This window comes from Austrofundulus limnaeus, unplaced genomic scaffold, assembly GCF_001266775.1.
Source record: "Austrofundulus limnaeus strain Quisiro unplaced genomic scaffold, Austrofundulus_limnaeus-1.0 Scaffold24, whole genome shotgun sequence".
Lineage (NCBI taxonomy): Eukaryota > Metazoa > Chordata > Actinopteri > Cyprinodontiformes > Rivulidae > Austrofundulus > Austrofundulus limnaeus.
The window spans coordinates 3182247-3202502 of NW_013952426.1; the positions used below are offsets into that span (position 1 = coordinate 3182247).

Consider the following 20256-nt stretch of genomic DNA (forward strand, 5'->3'; position numbering starts at 1 on the left):
TTATTTATTTATTTATTTATTGTATTTTGAAAAAAAAAACAGCTCTCCATATCATTCAGCCCCTGTGTGTTTCCCCAGTCAGCTTGTCACGCCCACTCCCACCAGTTTCAGTTTGTTCCTTCACCAGGTGTTTGTGATTATGTTAATTGAGCCATTATTTATATTCTGGGGTTTTCAGTTGATTCCTCAGCGGATCGTTACACTGGCTCATTTCTTAAGTCTCGGTTGCTCCCAGTTTGCGCTCTGTGTTCATCCAAGTTCTATGTCAGGTTAGGGTTTTCCAGTCACTTCGGTCTTTTAATTTGATTACTCTAAATAAAGTGTTTTATTTTGTCTGAGGTCCTTTTGTCTGCCTGCACTCTTGGGTTCAATCATACWGGCTGATGCTGACCGTAGCTGGAAGATACAAGTCAGATATTTTGAAAATTAGCAAGTGTAGAAACCTCAACCAAAGTAATAATAATAATAATTCATGGCAGCAAAAAGGTTCCAATTTCATCTGCCAGCTTTTCTTAGTGGAGTTTGCATTATCCCCCCTTGCACATGTGGATTTTCTCCAAGCACTCTGATTTCCTCCTACAGATTATAAACCTGCATAGGATTATTGGTAACTTTAAATTATTCCAAGTTGTAAGTGAGTTTGACTCTGTTTGGCCCTGTGATGGACTTGCAACCTGCACAGTGACTGCTGGAGGTAGGCACCAGCTTCTTCAAGAAATAAGTAAAGGAAAAATACTGTCTTATTTTATTTTTTGGAAAAGATTAAAACTGACTAATTTATCATCATTTATAACACTAGTTTTAGTGGGTGGGGGGTATAAAACACAGCATTTCAGTATAAATACCTCATACTAACTGTGAGCATGATGAAAGAGGATTAATTTTAGGCTTGTTTAACTTCAAATCAATGATTTAACAATAACTCCTCTGTAATCTTAAATCAAAAATGAAACTGTCAGACAGTTGAAGTTTGGCTGAATGCACATCATGCAACACAATAATAATACAAAGTGCTGAAGCAAATCTACTATAAAATGACTGGAAAAAAGCTGACTGCTGATTCATTCTAACCCCTTGCAATTCTGAACAAGATCAAGCGAGAATAGAAAATGAATAGATGCCTGGAGTTTCAGTGTGTTGGTTAGAGGGCCACCAAGCACCACAGATCAAAACCCAAATGAAAAAAAAAGAAAACCAATTTAAAATACTTTTAGATGAAACTGTGACATAAAAACCTTGAAYAACTTTGTCCTGAAGGTGTTCAAAGATTTTATTCAAGCTCTGAGTCAAGTTTTGAAACAAACACCTTCATTCACACAAACACATCTATTCTAAAGTTGTAGTTAAACTCTGACTGACCTGTCCAGAGTTGGATGAGTCGCACATGGCAGTTGTGTACTGCCTGTCAAGCTCGGGYGCATTGTCATTGAGGTCTAATGTCTCTATTGCAACCAGAACTCTGGACACCTGGCCGGGATTATCTGGAAGAGGGAGAAAACAAACATATCACACTACTGCCAAGCCAATAAAAAAAAGCACAATATTAGTTAGATTTTCTATTACGCACAAAAACACAAACATTATACTCATGTGGGTGCAAGTTTCCATTCCATTAATTTGGTCCGATTGTCCTCATAGGCACAATAAAGCATTTTAGTCTTTGTCCAAAAACTTCAACAACTCCCAGATCCCATTAGCCAGCCCATAATTGGCTAAAGAAAGTGTAGTACATTTGGTATCATTTGGCCCRCGTTGCAACTCACAGGATCCCAGCTGGAGTACAGCTGATGCTTCCGTAGCAGTCAAATTTTTCCACATCAAAGTCTTTAGTTCTCAGCCAAAAAGCATCTCACAGTGTCAAGTGTTTTTTTTTTTTTTAAGAAAGAGAGAGATCAGGCATGGAGGAGGATGTAGGGAACAGTCAATCTCCATGAAGTCACACTGAGTGCAGTTTAAATGGATTGGCATAGGCTCTTTCACAACGCATTCACTTTGCTATACACAYACTTGAACATAAAGTTCTCACAGCCAGGCGTTAAACGCATGAAGTCACACTCTGAGCCTGCTCAGCATTCACCCATTTTACATTTTCGGCTGCTGTGGCACAATCCGAATTCAGTGGCACACATCATGTGTCCAGGCAGACAATCCTGCAACACGGCGGACCACACTTTCTATAAAAGGAGACACACACACACGTACATTTACATGCGCATTTACATACCCTCCCACACCATGTTTTCAGAGATGGAGTGGTAAAGCAGTGTCATGGATGACAGCAACTGCTTCCCATCACTGGAAAARCTAAAAATGAGCTCTCTTGCTGTAATGCCACTGGGTGAGCAGTCCTGCCCATGGCCATGGCAGAGCTCCCACTGTGTTTGTCAACACAACCTCCAACAGTCTGTTTATTAGATAGAGCTCATTATTCAAGACAGGCACTTGCTGTGCTGCTGCTTCGGTCCTACCAACACTTTGCCTGCCACAAGGAGCCCTGAGTAGATTTTGAGCAACGATTAACTTTGTCCAGGACAGGGTTTGGCAGGAAAAAACAACTTCCCTTCATTACGCACAGTGGGTGATCTTCACCAACAATACTTTTCACTTTAAAAAATTGCATTTTTGGGGGGGAATCTTAATGAATTGTCACTTGTTCAAAAAAATATGCTCCTGGAGCTTAGCCAGGATTAAACAACAAGCTGGCACTAATTTTTAAAACACCCCAAACTACACTGAAAATAGATTTTTATTGTCTCCTTAATAACCCGTATTATGCATGCAGTGTATGAGTGCTATGTGAGCTGGCATGTGGCACCAGCAAGATCATCCGTCAGAACCTTAAAAAAATGAATCGATTAATAAGATAAAATGAAACTGTGTTCTGACGTGCCATCAGTGGGATGACCAGTTGGATTTTAAAACGAACAAACAAACAAATAAACAAATAAATAAATAAATAAATAAATAAATAAATAAATAAATAAATAAATAAATAAATAAAAACTGCTAAATAAAAAAATAACTGCACTCCCACTCCCACCCCCAACCCCCCATTTAAAAGACGAGGTTTGTTTGACATCCAAATGAGGTGTTTACTCCACTTTATTACAATCACTTTAGCTTGCTGAGGGTGATATTGTTTACAGTCATATTTTGCATTGATCATTTGAAAAGCCAAGAAGGTCAGGCAAACAATGTGTTTGAATGAGCTGCCTTGGCCTCCRTAGTGAGCTAATAACTACCTGAATGGGGTGCTATTTTTATTTTTCCTAAATGTCAGAGCTAGGTTGTGGTCAAAAAAACTAAGTCACATAAAATCGCACCAAAGTATTTATTACTTTTGACCTTTATTTGATAAAAGGAAAAACACACCCACCGTAATCTGCAGCTGCTTTAAGGCAAGGATTCAATATTTCGTCTGTTTAGTTGCCTTACAACCTGGAATTTAAACACGCTTTCAAATTGATTGTATACAATGGACATACACAAAATCCTTTAGGATTAATAAAGTTAAATGGGAAAAAMAACTTGTTTTATATAAGTCTAAAAATATGTATACATTCACCCCTTTACACTGAATCCCCTTCCAAAACCTTCAGAAGCCACATAATTAGTGAAATAAGATCCATCTGTTCTGATTGCCCCAGACACCTCTTAGCTCTGCAGGCTGCCACCAAGCAAGAGWCATGAAGACCAAGAAAATCTTTACCAAATCCTGTTCTTCTCCATRWYATGGAGAAGAACAGGATTTGGTTATAAAAACCGTCAAACACTTAACATCCCATGAAGCACCATAAAATCAATCGATCAATCAGTCAATCCATTTTTCGRCCACTTATCATTGGTTGAGTCACAGAGAAAACAAGTCCAGGAGGGAACCCCAGACATTCCTGCATTGTCCCCAGCAACACTCTCCAGCTCCTCCTCAGGAATCTCAAGGCACAAGGCCAGAAAAGATCCATAATCCCTCCAGCAAGCTCTTTGGAATGTGCCTGGAATCTTCAGAACAAAGAGCACAAACAGGCATCCTAATCAGATGCCTGCCTGAACTACGTTATCTGACTATTTTTGGTGGGTTAGATGAACATTAAATTTATTATTAGAAATGGAAACCAWATGCCACCACCGCAAACCTGCCAAAACATGATTATTCAACATATTTTACAGACCAGGGAAAGAGGAAATGAATCAGATGAGCACCCAAAAGGCCAAAGRTAACTCGGATAAAGTTGGGCACCTCTTTAACTCATTATCTGTCGATATGACCACCATGAAAATGGACACTACACAGAAGAGTGGCCAAGAAAATCATTAGTGTTAAAAATAAAGCAGTCTGTTTGGAAACGGCCAAAATGTATATCAAAATCTCCCTACACATATGCATACATGTAAACCTCTTTGGACGTTTACCTGTATAAAGAGCTCTAAAAATCAATAAATTTCGCAAAAAATCCGTACAACTCAAGTCCGCGGGGGAGGGGGGGTGGTCAGCTGCGGACATGAAAGCACCCGCTGCGAAGCAGGAGGAAAGGAGAGAGGAAAAAGTAACATTTCTAGTGGCAGAACAGGTTGGAAGATGGCCGTTTTATGTTATTTATTGTTTTTTAAATCATCCTATAGACTCTGACATGTTAGATAAATTTGAAAATGAGGTTTTTAAAATATCCGTAAGACTTGAAAAAATCCGTGAGATTGCTCTATACGTCCGTGTACCTGCAAAATGACGTAAAATCCTTATAACTTACGGACNTTTTATTTAACACTTGTGTTTTCACCTGATTTCAACCGTTATTGAACTCGTATTTCCTTACAGCATCATGCCATAAAAATATATATATTTTTCATCAGCAGGTACTGGAAAACTAATCAGAGTTGAAGGACAGGGAAATTTATGAGAGAAACTTGTTCAAGTCCTCTAGACTTTTGAGACTGGAATGGAGGTTCAACTTACAGCAGGTTTAAGGAGAAACAGTTAAATGTCCTGGGATGGCCCAGTCAAAGTTCAGATCATGATCCAAATGAAACTCTCAGGTATGATTTAAAGATCATTGCATAGAAGTGCTCCCCATCTTACTTGAAAAGACTGAAGCAATGTGGTCATACAATTGCACGAGGCTCATAGAACTCAACAGAAGAGACTTGCTGCTTTACTTTGAGTAGTAAATAATTACTCACGCACAATATTTCTGCTTTTTAGCTAATATTTGTTTGTTTGCCTATGGAAAAATACATTGCATGTTAATCTATTTTCAGTCATGTTGGGTCAAATGAAAGATATAAAACTCCCAAATTCCCTTTAAAATTTAAGTTGCAGCGTTGGGCATAATCGTATGGTGTGCAATTAATCGTCAGAAAAACATTAATCGATTACTTTTTGGCACTTGACGATCAATACGATTAATGCCACCAGGCAGAGTCCGCTTGCTGCTCCTCTCTGCTTCAAAATGATGAACATTAACAAAACGGTTCTATAATTTATTTATCTTTCAACACAATTTAAAATTTGATKTACAGCCTGAAGTCTGTAATTTTGACACCAATTGGAACAGATTTTTATGAAGAGCAAATTTTACCCACTAAATTGGTCATGTGACTAGGACATAAGGGGGTCCAGGGACTCCAGGGGATTAATCGTCAAATTAATTGTTATCGGCTAAATACCACAATTAATTGTGATTAGTTGCAGGGCATTAAAGCAGAGAGAACACCAAAGGCRTGAAAACTTTTTCAACCCAAGGTAATTACTATTTTTATGAAACTTTACATTGACTATTTATTTTTACAATAGACATCAAAGAGTGCAAACAGTCAATCAATACAGTTACGCATTGTTAGGCTTTTTTCATGAGATTTASGAAGGGAAACTTTATGAGACAATTTATTTGGCAGGATTTATGCAGGCATTTATCGGTTTCTGATGATAAACAGCAAACAACGTGAAAACAACTGGCAAAATGATCTCCCTCTYGTTTTAATTTGACTAAAACCTCTAAAACGTCTACTCGAGTTGCCTTCCCAACTGAACAATAACCTGTGAAGTGCCTGAGTGTTCGCAATAACTTGCTTAGAATCAGTAGGTGTTTATCGCTCCCATTTACTATCRCATTGTGCCACTAAAGCAAACGCTTGTCTTCAATTTGCTGCTTTGATGCAGTGATTCAGGTCGTATCCCTGTGAGGAGGGATCYATTGCACCATCAGATAACTAACACAATATAGATCAATTGATTGTCAGGCATGCTGTAAAAGACCATCCCTTCTGCCAAAAAGCATTCCCCTTATGACTTGATGACTCGAGAGCTAAGCCGCTTAGTGAACGGCGCCTCACACTGGATACAGAGCTTTTCAGACAATGTGCAACATCCTGGGCAGTTTACACTCTCCTAAACCTCTTAGTCATCAGTTGGTGCAGGTGTCAGGGGTGAAAAAYGCCTGGTTCACTAAAAGCTGTGCTATTAGAAGAAACAATCCAGTGAGAAGGCGCTAATGATGCCCCAGTGTTAATTGGTGTACAAAGAGGAAGCTCTGACCTCTCTGGGTGGCAATGACTGTGATGTTGTGCCAGTGCTCCCGCTCCCGGTCCAGCTCCATAGCTGTAGTGATGAGACCGGTGTCCGGGGTGATACGAAACAAAGCCTCCGGATCTGACTGGGGATCAATAGAGAATCTGAAGCAGAGAGAGCGGGATAAGAGGAAAAACATACTTGTGTTGACAGAAGGAAGGTGAGTGAAATGATGAAAGGGCACCAAAATAAATAAATAAATAAATAAATAATACGAAACCGAAGCTAAGAGGCAAGGAAGGGAGCCGGCGGAGATGGTGGTGGGGTGCAAAGTGAAAGAAGCAGACAGGGCAAGTGTGTGAAGGAGTGATAAGGAAGTTGGCATTCAGATGGCCAAAGAATTAATATGAGGAGATTATCACAGCAGATAGGAGCTCTTTTGAAGTGAAAAGGATTATCTAAATATCTCCATGAATATACTAACTATCATTCCTTCCCACACGCTCACTCCTAGTGCTTTWACTTTTAATTGGGACATAGCTTTTTGCAGCTGTTACGGACAAATCACTCGCCTTCCTCTTTGAACTTTTTCAGGACAAGATYGATAACAAAAACCAGCTAAAACAACTTGTGATTCCTGCCAGGCAAAAGGCAACGCAGTGTAAGTATTTAGTTGGGTTTGTTATTATGCCGTCTCTCTTATCAGCCAAAGGATGGAATTTGAACTTTAATTAAAAAATAGTGGTTCATTGGTTTTGCCTGGACAAACAAAACCAAGCAAATATACACATTTTTGAATTAACCAGTGTCATTCATTTCACATCTTTACAAGTAAAATGGATTTTTTTTAATAACCACCGTTGAGATACTGAATACTAAAAATCCAAAAAAATCTTGTGGTGTACCTGATATTATTGGTCAGACCAGTATCCGGGTCCACAGCGCTGACCCGGCCTACAGTGCAGGCTGGTGGGCAGTTCTCAGATACATCCATCAGGTATCGGGATCGGGAGAACCTCGGAGGCTCATCAGCATCCAGCACTGCTACTCGGATTGATGCTCTGTCTTTAAAGGGGCCTCGACGCAGGAAGCGGGGGTCCACTATGGGGTTGAGGACCTCCACAGAGAATGAATAGGAACTTCGACTCTCATAGTCGACCGCCTGGAAAGAACAAAAGAGGCACTTTGTTTTGATCCTGTCAGTAACAACAATCCAGTGTTGGAGTTTAACAGAATATGAGCTGTAAAGAACTGCATGCTGCGAAATGAGGCTCTGTGACACTTTTTTTAAATATGCAAATGTCACTTTTACAAACATCAAATCAGGGTTGGTATTTTCATTTTGGAATAACTCTCACACCAATTTTCCAGCAAATGAATGCTAAATTACAGATCAAAACGCTGTTAGAAGACACAATGAATTATTTCAGAGGATCAGAGAATGAGGACGATCGTATCAGAAAATCACCTCAAAACAATTTTCAGTGAATAGCATTGTGGTTACCTTCCATGCKGTGACATTTGGACTTCTAAAGTGACGCTCTGAAGGCTGTCAGAGGTGGCTGGGTGCTCAGATGGTGAATTTTCAGTGATGTGGAAGAAGGAATTTATGAGGGTCTGATATTACAGCATCGCCAAAGAGATTCCTGATGCTCACCCAGTTCTAAAGAATCTTCAGAAATCTGAGACTGAAGTGAGCACGTTTGTGTGTCGCTTTGAGCTGATGTTTGGATATTTTGACATGCAACAACCAGAATGTATGAAGGTGTAGACTTTGCTGAGTTGGTAGTATTTGCATGAATTACAAGATTTGGCTTTCCATTTCGGAGAAGAGAAGAGAAGAGAAGAGAAGAGAAGAGAAGAGAAGAGAAGAGAAGAGAAGAGAAGAGAAGAGAAGAGAAGAGTAAATTTATTCGTCTGATGCTATGGTTAACAGAAAATTGTCTGAAATCACATCACATACAGGGCAATAAAATAAATAAAACACATAAAGTACAACAAAAATACGCAAAAAAGTAATCTATAGTACATACATTGATACCACCTTTCATAATCAGTGTTTTCGAAAACCTTTGTTGTTCAGGGTTGTTTTAATTAATGATTTTTTTTTGTATATTACTTTTTTGGCCAGTGGGACTTTGTATCTCTTGCCTTATGGGAGGAGACTGAGTGAGTGATGGAGGGGATGAGAGAGGTCCTCTGTGATTAGAATGATCTGATCTGAGCACTCATACAAACGTGACATTGGAATTTTGTGATGAACCAACAATTTTGCTTTGCTTGCTAATTCTTTGTTATATTCAGTTTAAGTGATTTCTCAGCAAGAGTTGCGACCAGGTCAACGACAGCCAGTTGAAACTGAGAGGGCTACATGCAGCACAGGTTAATTTTTGTTTAATTGTAGCATTGTTTGGTTTTGCAATGTTGGCAAAAAACAAACAAACAAACAAACAAACAAACAAACAAACAAACAAACAAACAAAAAACAGAAAAGTGGGGATTGCTCTTTCTGGGTTGGGGGTGAAGTTCTGCCTCAGTTCAAGTACCTTGAGGTTTTGTTCATGAGTGAGGGAAGAATAGAGCGTGAGATTGATGGACAGATCAGTGCAGCTTCCACTGTTTTTCAGACTGTGTACTGGTTTGTTGTGGTGAAGAGGGAGCTGAGCTGTAAAGTGGCTCTGTTTACTGGTTGGTCTACGTTCCAACATTGAAAGAACAAACTTTTGGGTGAAGCAACATTTATATAATTATTCTTTTAAATTTTACAAAAAAAAAATTCAAAATCTCTAAACTACTAGAATTTATGTGTTCCTCTAATTTGTGTGTTCATTATTTGTTAACTTGTGTTAAACCGTTCAGCAGAAGTAACCATAAGTGAGAGTGGTAGGCCTAGTCATTAATAAGACCTGTGAGTTTCATTTTGTCTGTGTTGTTCATGAAGAAGAATCCAATAAAGGTTCTTCAAAACTGCCACCTGGTGGTGAAGTCTTGAACAACAACATGAGCTACACCTCTCTCTGTAGCTGTGAGGTGTTATGCTACAATATTGTGCTTGACGCATGTGCACTGTTATAAAGAGCTTGTAAGACTTACTAGAAAAAATCCTTGTAACAATTTGCACTAATGTTTGTTAAGTAAATGTAAATGCTACAAATTCATGTAATATTTACTCATTATCTATTAAAAGTTATTAAGAATATAGTTGAAGATTTGTGAAAAAATCAGGTAAATTTTACTTAATTTGATCAAGTATATGTTACAAAACTTAATTGAGCAAATTAAGTAAATTTACCTGATTTATTCACACATCTTTAACTATATTCTTAATAACTTTTACTAATGATGAGTAAATATTACATGAATTTGTAGCATTTACATTTACTTAACAAACGTGCAAATTGTTATGAGGATTTTTTTCAAGTAAGTCTCACAAGTAATTTTTTCAGTGTACAGTTGAGGTGGTTCGGGCATCTGGTAAGGATGCCTCTTGGGCGCTTCAGGCAAAAAAAAAAGAATGTGTTGGTGCGTACCTGGCAGATATAGAGTTCTGTTAAAATTTCAAAACTAGAGGCAGGAGCAGTTTTAGACCCTGAGGAAGATGATGGTGAAGGCTTTAGTGTTTGTGTGAAAATGTGACGCGGAGCAGAAGTTCACGTTTGGCAGCACCGTAAATTGTCTGCTGCGCAATTTTGACAGATCATTTCCATAAACATTAGACTTTCCAGTGATGAAAGCGAAAACAAAACCATTTTCCTATTTTTTTTAAAAACACTTCCAYGTTGAGAAGACCATCTCCATCTCCATGGAGACTTTGTGATCACCATGGAGACTTGTACCTGGCTATCAGCAGCATTAAACATTCCTTTGTATCCTTGCATCTACACAGGTGCAAGAGATTTCATTTGGGATAGAAGCTCAGGCTCCAGTGTTTTTCTTTTTTTAYATTTTCTTTTTTTTTCAGATACGTTATGAAGCCTGCTTGTCTGAGGTCTCTGTGTGATTGTGTGCCGCTCTCCTGCCAGCACGGCGGCTCTGAAGCGAAGAGATAGTCTCTGATCTGGTTCGTTGAGATGATTGTTAGCGAGGGCACAGACACACACGAGTAATCACAGACATCTACCATCTCACACTGACATACACCTGCTGTTGATTAAATTTTCGAACAGCAACATGTTTGATTCTGGTTCAGAATATCTGTTTGAGGTATGAGAGCGCATGTGTGTGTGGGCTTGTGCATTCAGGTACAAGTGGTTCTTTTGAGCCTGTGTGTCCTCAGATCCATCAGTTTGTGTGTTTTTTTTAAAGTAAGGATACATGTGAATCATCCTGGTGTGACTGGCACAGGAAATCATGTTGGACAGAGGAGAAATGGGCTCTTTGGTTATGCAGRATTGTTGCTGTCAAGAAAAGCAAAAAAAATCATCCAAATGTTCCCACCAGAAGACCATTGATATTCCCTTCTTCCGTTCTGATTTCTTTTTCCGCTCCTTCCCATTTTTTCTTCTCTCACTCAGAGCTGTATAAGATATAAGAAGTATGCACAGCTTTGCAGAAAGTCATCAGTTTTAGACAGAGATGCAGATTGATTTAAAATTATGCAGAGAAAAGGGCAAATTGAAAGACATCAAAATGCAGGCAATTTGGCAAATATCTCTGCAGAAAAAAATATAAACAAACAAGAAGAATTGCCACCGAGGACAGAGAGAGACAGAGATCRTGATCGAGTGTGCGAGCAGAAGAAGGGAGAAGATGGAAGGAAAATGTGCTTTAACGGGGTCCCCATTACAGGCAGAAAGAGACAATCTGTCTGAGGAGGAGAGGTGTCACTTACACTGTGAGCACACACTCATCAACCCCCTCCCTTTACCCCACTCCTCCATCACTCCTCAGCCCCTCCATCACCACCTCACACACTCCATCACTTATGCCACGACCAACCCTCTCAAACCTGTCTTCTGTCTTTTCCTCCCTGGGCTGTGTGCAGGGCACTGGCTCTAACAGACCCCAACACACACACTTCTATTGCCTCACACCCCCTTTTCAGGAAGAGGATCTCACACAGACATGACCTTGTGACACTGTGCAACTTCTGCACACCCATCCACATMCACATAATTTCCTTGTTTGCATATGGCTTTGTGGCGTGAACTTAAGCCATCACGTTGCAATTCCTTACCCATATTATATAATCTAACTCTAACCTAAAAACAAGTTTTAKCTTGAAAAAACAGTTTGTACCCAGGAGGCCTGTTATTTATCTGTAACATTTACAGGAAGTCCCAACATGCTGCTGCATTTTGGACCTTATTATGACTTATAAACAAACAGATGCAAGTAGGGGTCTCTGCAGAACRTGTTGTCCTGTGGGCGGAGACGGCCCAAATCRTCATTGGCCGAGGTCTTMAKGTRGGCAGAGACGTCCCTGCTCRTGATTGGCCGAGRTCTTGATGTGGGCGGAGATGGCCYAAGAGATGTGATTGGTCGGATTGACGGTGGGGTTTGAGGAGGYTGAAGGCAGCGAGGAGTCGAGTCGGGCAGGAAGCAACAAATATTTTTTGTTTAATTTTAGTCATAACTTGAGAAAGAAAAGTGCTAGCTGCACAAAATTTGAATGTCTTACATGTGAAAGGATGTGTAACAATATGGCTTGTTAAACACCCCTAACCAGCCTGGAAAAAAATATTGATTTTTAGCTATCTTTTTACAGGCTGGTTAGGGATGTTTTAACCAAGCCATATTGTAGAGCTACTCCCTGCCACCCCGCTGCCTCCAGCCTCCTCAAACCCCACCGTCAATCTGACCAATCCCATCTCTTGGGCCGTCTCCGCCCACATTGAAACCTCTGCCAATCACGTGTAGGGCCATCTCCGCCCACAGGACAAAACCTACTGCAGAGACCCCTTACTCAACAGATGTGCACCCCTACCACACCACACCTTGCACGCACACATGCAGGTTTGTATTTCTATCCTTATTAGGACCGTTCACTGACTCACATTCATTTCCAGTTGTTTCTACATCCCAGGGATAGTCGATCCTGGTCCTCGAGGTCCGCAGCCCTTTATGTTTTACTTTATTCCCTTCTCTAACACATCTGATTCAGTCAGTGAATTACCTCTTCCAAGTTCTGCAGAAGCCTGAAAATCATCCATTCATTCAAATCAGCTGTGTTTGAAGCAGAGGAACAAATAAAACATGCAGGGCTGCGGCACTTGAGGACCAGGATTGACTATCCCTGCTAACTTCTCACCCTAAACCTAACTCTCCCAATACATACCTTCCCCTAAACGTAGCCTAAATTCAATTCAGACCTTGGTCCTAAACCTAACCCCCAGCCCAAAAATGGAGGTCCACAATATTAGGACTCCATATATCCCCACAAGGATTACTGGTCTTGACAAGGTAGGTATGTATTGCAGAAATGGTCCAAAAATATATAACAAATACAAAAGAACACACAAGTTCTTATTTCTATCCCAATCAGGACATTCCACTGACTACCATGTATTTGTGTAACCTGACCCAGACATATGCTTAACATAAATCTGAACCACTACCAGTGCTTACCTAACAAGTAATTAATTTGCACCTTAGCCCTAAGCCTAACCCATAAATCAAATAAAAGAGGCAATTATTGCAGAATAAAATTAAACTGAGATGTCAYGCAGTTTGTTAGAGCTTAGAGCACTGGTTCCCAACCCTTGTTCTYGAGGAACCCTATTCTGCTTTCTTTAGATCAAAGGTCTTCAACCCTGTTCTTCGGGATCCACCGCCCTGCAAGCTTTCCATGCTTTCTTRTTTCAACACACCTGWCTGAAATGAACGAGTGAATGACAAACTTGYTGACATTCTGAGTAGATAATTTAATTATTCGAATCAGGTGTGTAGAAGCAGGGAAACAGTTGAAACATGCAGGACAGTGGGTCATGAGGAAGAGAGTCGAAGACCTCTGTTTTAGATGTACCTCTGCTTTGACACACCTGATTTGTATCAATGAGTGATTAACATGCTTCTGAGGAACCTGAAAACCTGCAAAAGAGCACCACTGGCTGTGAGTATTGGATGGTAATACTCTCACCTACTGCCATGTATTCTAGCTAAATTGAACAATTGTCATTTTTATGTGGATRACAATTAGTTGTGGCAGCTTTCCTGAATTGGGGTGACTACAAAAGTTGTAAAGATTACTTCTGAGAGTTAAATCTATGCAGTTCTTGAGGAGATATTTGGCTAACAGATAGAAACAGTTGATGCCAACAGTCAATGTCAAAATTTTGAGCAAAAATATCACACAATGTATTGGTTAAACTTTGYGTTAGGTATAATGTGCAGCTATGACCACATATTAGGTTTAATATCTGCATTTGTGTTTGCTATGTTTGTTTAGCTGTGGCAGCCATGTTGAATTAAGTACACCCTAATAAACTGACTACTTTCTGAAAGTTYMWTWAWWWYCSKYYTTTTKSYWAAAAAACAAACAGGTAAATGAACACAGACAGGCAGTTACAWGATCGCCTTCATTCCATGGTGGTGGGTAATAAAATTTATGCTCTACCCATAGGGACAACCGGTCATGACAAGGTCGACGAAGAAATAAAATGAAGGTCTAAAGGAGGCAACAAAAAACGAGTACTCTCACACATTTAAATGAGCTGCTAAGATCCAACCTAGTGGACCCTTGAGGCCACTGGTAGAGATGTCTTTCTTCCYAGCTGAAATTGAAAATGTTTCTGTTAACTTCATTTACCCTTGGATCTCCACCTTTACTATAGGCTAAGACTGTGATTTATTGCAATCTCAACTGCTTGACGGTAATTTTAAAAAGACAYGATGAGGTTACTGAACAGTGAGCGAATAGAGAGATATCAGTGAACAGTGAAGAAGGTAAAAAAAGACGTGTTTTATGTGCATAATCTTACCTTGGGAAATAGAAAGGAACTTGTGGATAGATGTTAATACATAAATGATGTTGGCATTTTTTTAATTTGAGTACTCACAGTGATTTAGTTCAGCAAGCTAAGAAAAGTTATACTTAATTTTCTGAAATTTGTTTCATTCTCTGTGTAAGTATTGAGCAAGAAATAATTAAATTTATTAAAAGATGTCACTTGGTCACTCATTCTGGTTCAAGCAGGAGATACACAATTATTACAAGTTAAAGCAAACTCTACACTTCTGCACAAGCATGCTGTCAATTTTTCTAATAACGAAGCTGAGGCACAGTTCCTCTTTTCCGCTGTGTCATCACTTTACTTTAGTCTGGAAACAGAACAGCACGGAGAGACTTATTTTATTTTTAATTGTCTTCACACTAATTTGCATAATGCTCACTTTAGAAGGTGAGTGAAAACAGAAAAAGAAAAAAACAGCTCCTTAAGAAAAGTGTGAGGGTAAATTTGAACATTTTTTTTTAATTCTGAACACAATACAACACTGATCATCATCACACAGGACTCACTTTAAGGTGCAAAATGAAAGAGTTCCACCGTTCTGCTGCTTGTTATAGTTGTACAGTATTTGTTTTAAGGTTTCAGCCAGAGTTACAACATGTGTTTCAAATAATAGCATAACATGCTAAAATCATACWAAATGGATATCTATGGATGGATATATGGGATCAGGTTTTCTTGTATTTGCTGCAGCATTTTTATGAATTTCAATAACTTGTAGCATAAATAATAATAATAATAATAATAAATACCATGATGAATGATGAATATTTAAAATGTGGTTTACATAAATACCTGTCTTGTGGTTATAGTTTTTAGGAATTTACTACAAAACAAACAGACAAACAAACAAACAAAACAAAGGCCAAATTCTGGAATTTTTAAAATAATTATTTTAGACACAATAAATCTCACAGAAACTGAAGAACAAACCGGCATTGTAAGCAGGGTAGACCATATACAACATTTGTAAACTACTGACTTCACTATACATTAAAAAATAGGTCAAATATTACCAAATAATTCATCTAATTTGATCTATATACTCTCTCTTTTTGGTCAAATTGATTTTGTCACAGTACAAAAATGAGTATATGCACATGTGTGTGTGTGTGTGTGTGTGCCAAACAAAAAGCAATACAGAACAACATCTTCCATTATGAAAATACTGAAACAAATAAAATGTTAAGCATTCACACTGAGGTTCTCAGCTAGGTGAGTTCTAGTGTGCCSTTTATACACAAGTGGTACTTATTAAACACCTGGTGGCATAATAAACAGCATTTACAAGACACCAGAAAGCATTTCAAAACATGTGAATTATGAACCTTTTGGCCTTCCTTACATCCACTTCTCACGTWCCACACCTGCTGGGAATCATTGGAAAATTGCACAGTACTATTTGAAACATGTATTTCTTCAAGCTCCTGAATTTCATCTGAACAAATCCTCCTTGCTTTGCTTTGGTGCAGTGTGCTTTAGATGGTACTTTCCTCTACCCCTTGTCTGTTGTGTCTGTTTGCAAAATGCAACCGATAAACATGTATGCTCCTTTTTTTACATAAGAGTGGTAAGCAGATGTGACTAATGTAGTTTTTGCCTGACTACATTCACTTGATTTTGACATCTGTATTCAAACAATTCAAACAAAAATGTAAAGCATTACATCCTTAAAATCTCMGTGCTTGAAAAAAATCTGTTGACTTTCTATTTTATTTGAGTTATTCTCAAAATCTGTGATAATTAAAATCTAAAAACCTCTTTCAAAGTGACTGCTGGAAATAGGTGCAAGCTCCCCCATGGAAGGAAAAGCACGTAAAGAAAATACACTGTAGCCTATTTATGTAGTGTATGTAGTATGGATGGATGGATGGATGGATGGATGTCACTTGGTCACTCATTCCGGTTCAAGCAGGAGATACACAATTATTACAAGTTAAAGCAAACTCTACACTTCTGCACAAGCATGCTGTCAATTTTTCTAATAACGAAGCTGAGGNAGTGTATGTAGTATGGATGGATGGATGGATGGATGGATGGATGGATGGATGGATGGATGGATGGATGGATGGATGGATGGATGGATGGATTAGTTATGGAGCTCAGAATAAAACAGGGTAGTTTGGATTTTTCTGTAATTCAGAATCATGTTGGAAAGGGTTGGACGTGAACATAAGACTTACTAAACGTAGTCTGTTGCACTTTTTCTTGTTTTGTGCCAACATCCACCCATCCAATTTCTGAATTCTTAGGTAGGGGTGGTAGAGGTTCCTACGGAGCCTGTGAGGGGACATGGGGGTATTTTTTTCTTTTGCGTTCCCACGCAATACTATTGCGTTATCTCGCAATATCTTTGCGTTACCTCAAAATACTTTTGCGTTACCTCGCAAAACCTTTTGCATTCCCACGCAATACTATTGCGTTACCTCGCAATGTCTTTGYGTTACCTCAAAATACTTTTGCGTTACCTTGCAAACGTTTGCATTCCCTCGCAAAATTGTTTTGCCTTCACACACAAAAGTTTGTTTTGTTATAAACTGAATTAAATCAGACTTTTATTTTGAAATATCCAATCATAAATACAGGATGTGTCGCCACAAGTTCGTGAAATTAACATTGATGTTGCGTGGCTGCACTGCGTTAAAATATCAGCATATGACATACTTCCATGCTTGGCTGTGTGATATATTCATTCTGAAGCTGAATTAAAGTAGCAGGCTAACTCGCTAATGGTGAACATGTGAATTTGTTAAAAAACCGGCAGGCACAACAGTGATAAACACCTTTTGCGAGGGAACGCAAAAGGTATTGCRAGGTAACTCAATATTATTGCGTGGGAATGCAAAAGAAAAAAAAATATTCCATGTCACCTCACGGGCTCCGTAGGTTCCACACCAACCAACACCCAGGAAAAGTCACAAGTCATTGCAAGGTCAGCACAAAAACACACAGGACATACAACCACACAGGGTCGCACTCATCATGCATAACGTCAATCTAATTAATTATTTAACCTAACAGACGTTGTGAACTACTGAAACTATAAAAACTAATCTAAGCTCAGGAAGAAATAAAAACTTTATGCAGAAAGATTTTAGGTGAGATTTAAATGTTTGGTAAGTGACAGTAAATGCACCACTCTACAATGTTGTAAATACCATTGATTTTAGTGACTGCACAAAAACACAAATAATAAGATTCATTTTGTATTATGTTTTGGAAAATTACGTACAATTATGTAATCAGTTACAGACAGACTCAAAGACAGTTTGTTAATGTCGGCCAGTCTTTTATCACAATATAGAAGTATTTTTTAAACCACTGAAAACAACAAACCCATTATTATTACTCATTAACTGACCATGTATTCTACACTTTAACTGCTTATATTGACATATTTTTTCTGATTTTATTTTTTGATTGTAAGCTGCTTTTTATGTAGTATTGTGTATGTAGTTTCCATTGCCTAAAACTCCCTAAAACAGATTGTTTCTGTTACTTTGTGTGCACTGGCGAAAACAAAACAAAAATAATCTTACAACTGTGTAATGACAATAAAACCTTTTCAATTCTGATTTCAACACAGTATGCTTTAAATGTTTTGCACATTAATGTGCGCAGTTGTTGCTGCTGTGTAAATGTAATATTTTCTATTTTTTTCCTGCACAATTGAAGTTTAAATAAATGGCTTGCTGTGTGTTTTTTAAAAAAATGAGGAAAGCAAACCCATTAAAGTAAAATAAAAAAGAGGCACAATATTGTTCAWCAGTTGATAAAATAAAATAATTGCACAACACAAGTGCGAGCTTTATTTAACACCTTTTTGTTGTTAATTTTTAGGCAGAAATTTCCTCACAAAACAAACATTTAAGTCTTTTAATTTTAATTAAATGTTCATTTAGAAAACGACTCAGTGTCAACATTGATAATAAAAGCTTCAACTGATTTGTCATGGAAAAAGAATAAAACAGGAGTCTGCCTTTGTCATTATCCTTGAATTGATTGATTTTGTTTTGGTTTTTTATCTTTTTTTTTTCAGAGTGTTTTCCATTTCAAACAATGCTTAATCAGAACAAGCAACTCGAAGTCGGTATTTTGGTCTCAGCTTTCTGAACATTTACAGATTCACCCACTWAGAAGAAACTAACCAACAAATTGACATTGAAAGTAATTGCAATGAGACCCTTCTCGCATGCACAGACACCGTCTCTTTTGCCCTCGTGCTCACACACCCACACACTTCACAAGTGTAACCTTCCTGTGTCCTGTGATGTCGTGCTTCTAGAGTCCTTTTTGAAATTCTAATTTCTCTTCAATTTCCCTTTCAAATTTGCTTCACTGTAAGCAGAAATTAATTAACTAACCTGCATGCTAGAATGGCAATACATAATGCCTGTCTTCACAAAGAGCATATTGCAGAGAAAGTGTGTTAGTGTGTGTGTTWTTGCACATATCACTGTATTTATGAAATAACAAGGGCAGGACCTCAAATATAAACAGTGTGGATTTTCTTTACCTTCTGATTAAAACAAAAGTAAACTCAATATGAATGCAAGAGAAGACCTGAGTGTTTTTCTTCCACCTAGTACATGTGTCTTTGTGTATTTATTGTTTGCGAAGTGTGTGTTCACCRCCCTGCTGTCCTTGGCAGCTCATTTTCTTTTTTTTTTCATATTCTAAATCAAGATCATACATCACATTTGTCTGATGACAAATGCAGCTTCGGACGTTTCTGCCAACAAGCACAGCTGCTGAGTCGGAGAACAAAGACTCGTCAAAATCTCCCTTTTGACTTTGTCTTTTTGCCTTTCCCTCTCTGTCACTTGCCTTTTTGTGCCTTCTATCTTATTTCACTGTCATAGACCCCGTGACTACCCCTCCACACACACACACCCCACATTTGAGCAAGACATTTGTCCATCCCCCCCTTTTTTCCCCCTCACATTTGCTCCATCTCTCCATTTTTCCCTCTGAGGAGATTAATAAAATCTCTCGGCCGTGTGAGAAAACAAACACAGATAATCCTGGGCGCGCTGCTGGCGTGTGACCGAGGATTAGCCAGCCGTTTTAAGTGAGAGCATATGGAAATAATAACGACAAACTGACACAAGCGTGAGCTCGTTTGTCCCCCCAGGTAAGAAGAAAAGCGCACAAATAGCAGGCTTACACAGCTCAAACCACTGCAACAACCCATTCATCAAACCTGAAATCGTGTATCAGGATAGCAGGCAGATTCATATTCATGTTGTGACCTGCTTAGTCACTCCACTTTGTAATATCCAGTGCTATTAAGAACAGGATACATGTCTAATGAGGTGTTTTCTTTTTCTTTTTTATTTCAAAGGTTATGAATGCAGATGCGTAAGAATCCATTTACAATTGAACAATTCCTGAATACCTGGGTTCATCAGAGTCTAATAGTGTAGTGTGCAATTAGTGGATTGGACTTTAACAAACCCTTAACCCACTGCCACCTCTGTTAGCCTCTGGTCTTTAGGGGGCGCTGCAGGTGAGTCATGTCAAGGAGCCACAAGTTGAGGATTGTTATGCAAATTCTGCAATTACTTGCTACTTACACTGCGAATCTGCTCACTTGCTGTGTTAAAAATCTATTAGTCACAATACGTACATTCATTAGAAGCCATATGTACGAAGAAAATAAGGGAGGTGAAGCAAAAAGAGGAGGAACTGTGACAGTGTGAATTATTTCCCGAATAAAAGAACAATTTTCTTTTTGTGTGTGTTATTATGTGGCTGTTGTTGATCGTGTGTGTGTGTGTGTGTGTGTGTGTGTGTGTGTGTGTG

General features: G+C 38.7%; 1 protein-coding gene across 1 annotated transcript in view; it reads right to left on the minus strand.

The window, feature by feature from the left end:
* The window catches only part of cdh24b (cadherin 24, type 2b), a 241800-nt gene that overhangs the window by 26204 nt on the left and 195340 nt on the right, over positions 1–20256 (minus strand). The window contains exons 8-10 of the mRNA XM_014004421.1: positions 7408–7664; positions 6530–6666; positions 1341–1481 (exon numbers count right to left, since the gene is read on the minus strand). Of these exons, the coding sequence (XP_013859875.1) occupies positions 1341–1481; positions 6530–6666; positions 7408–7664 (535 nt within the window). The remainder of the gene's footprint in view (positions 1–1340; positions 1482–6529; positions 6667–7407; positions 7665–20256) is intronic.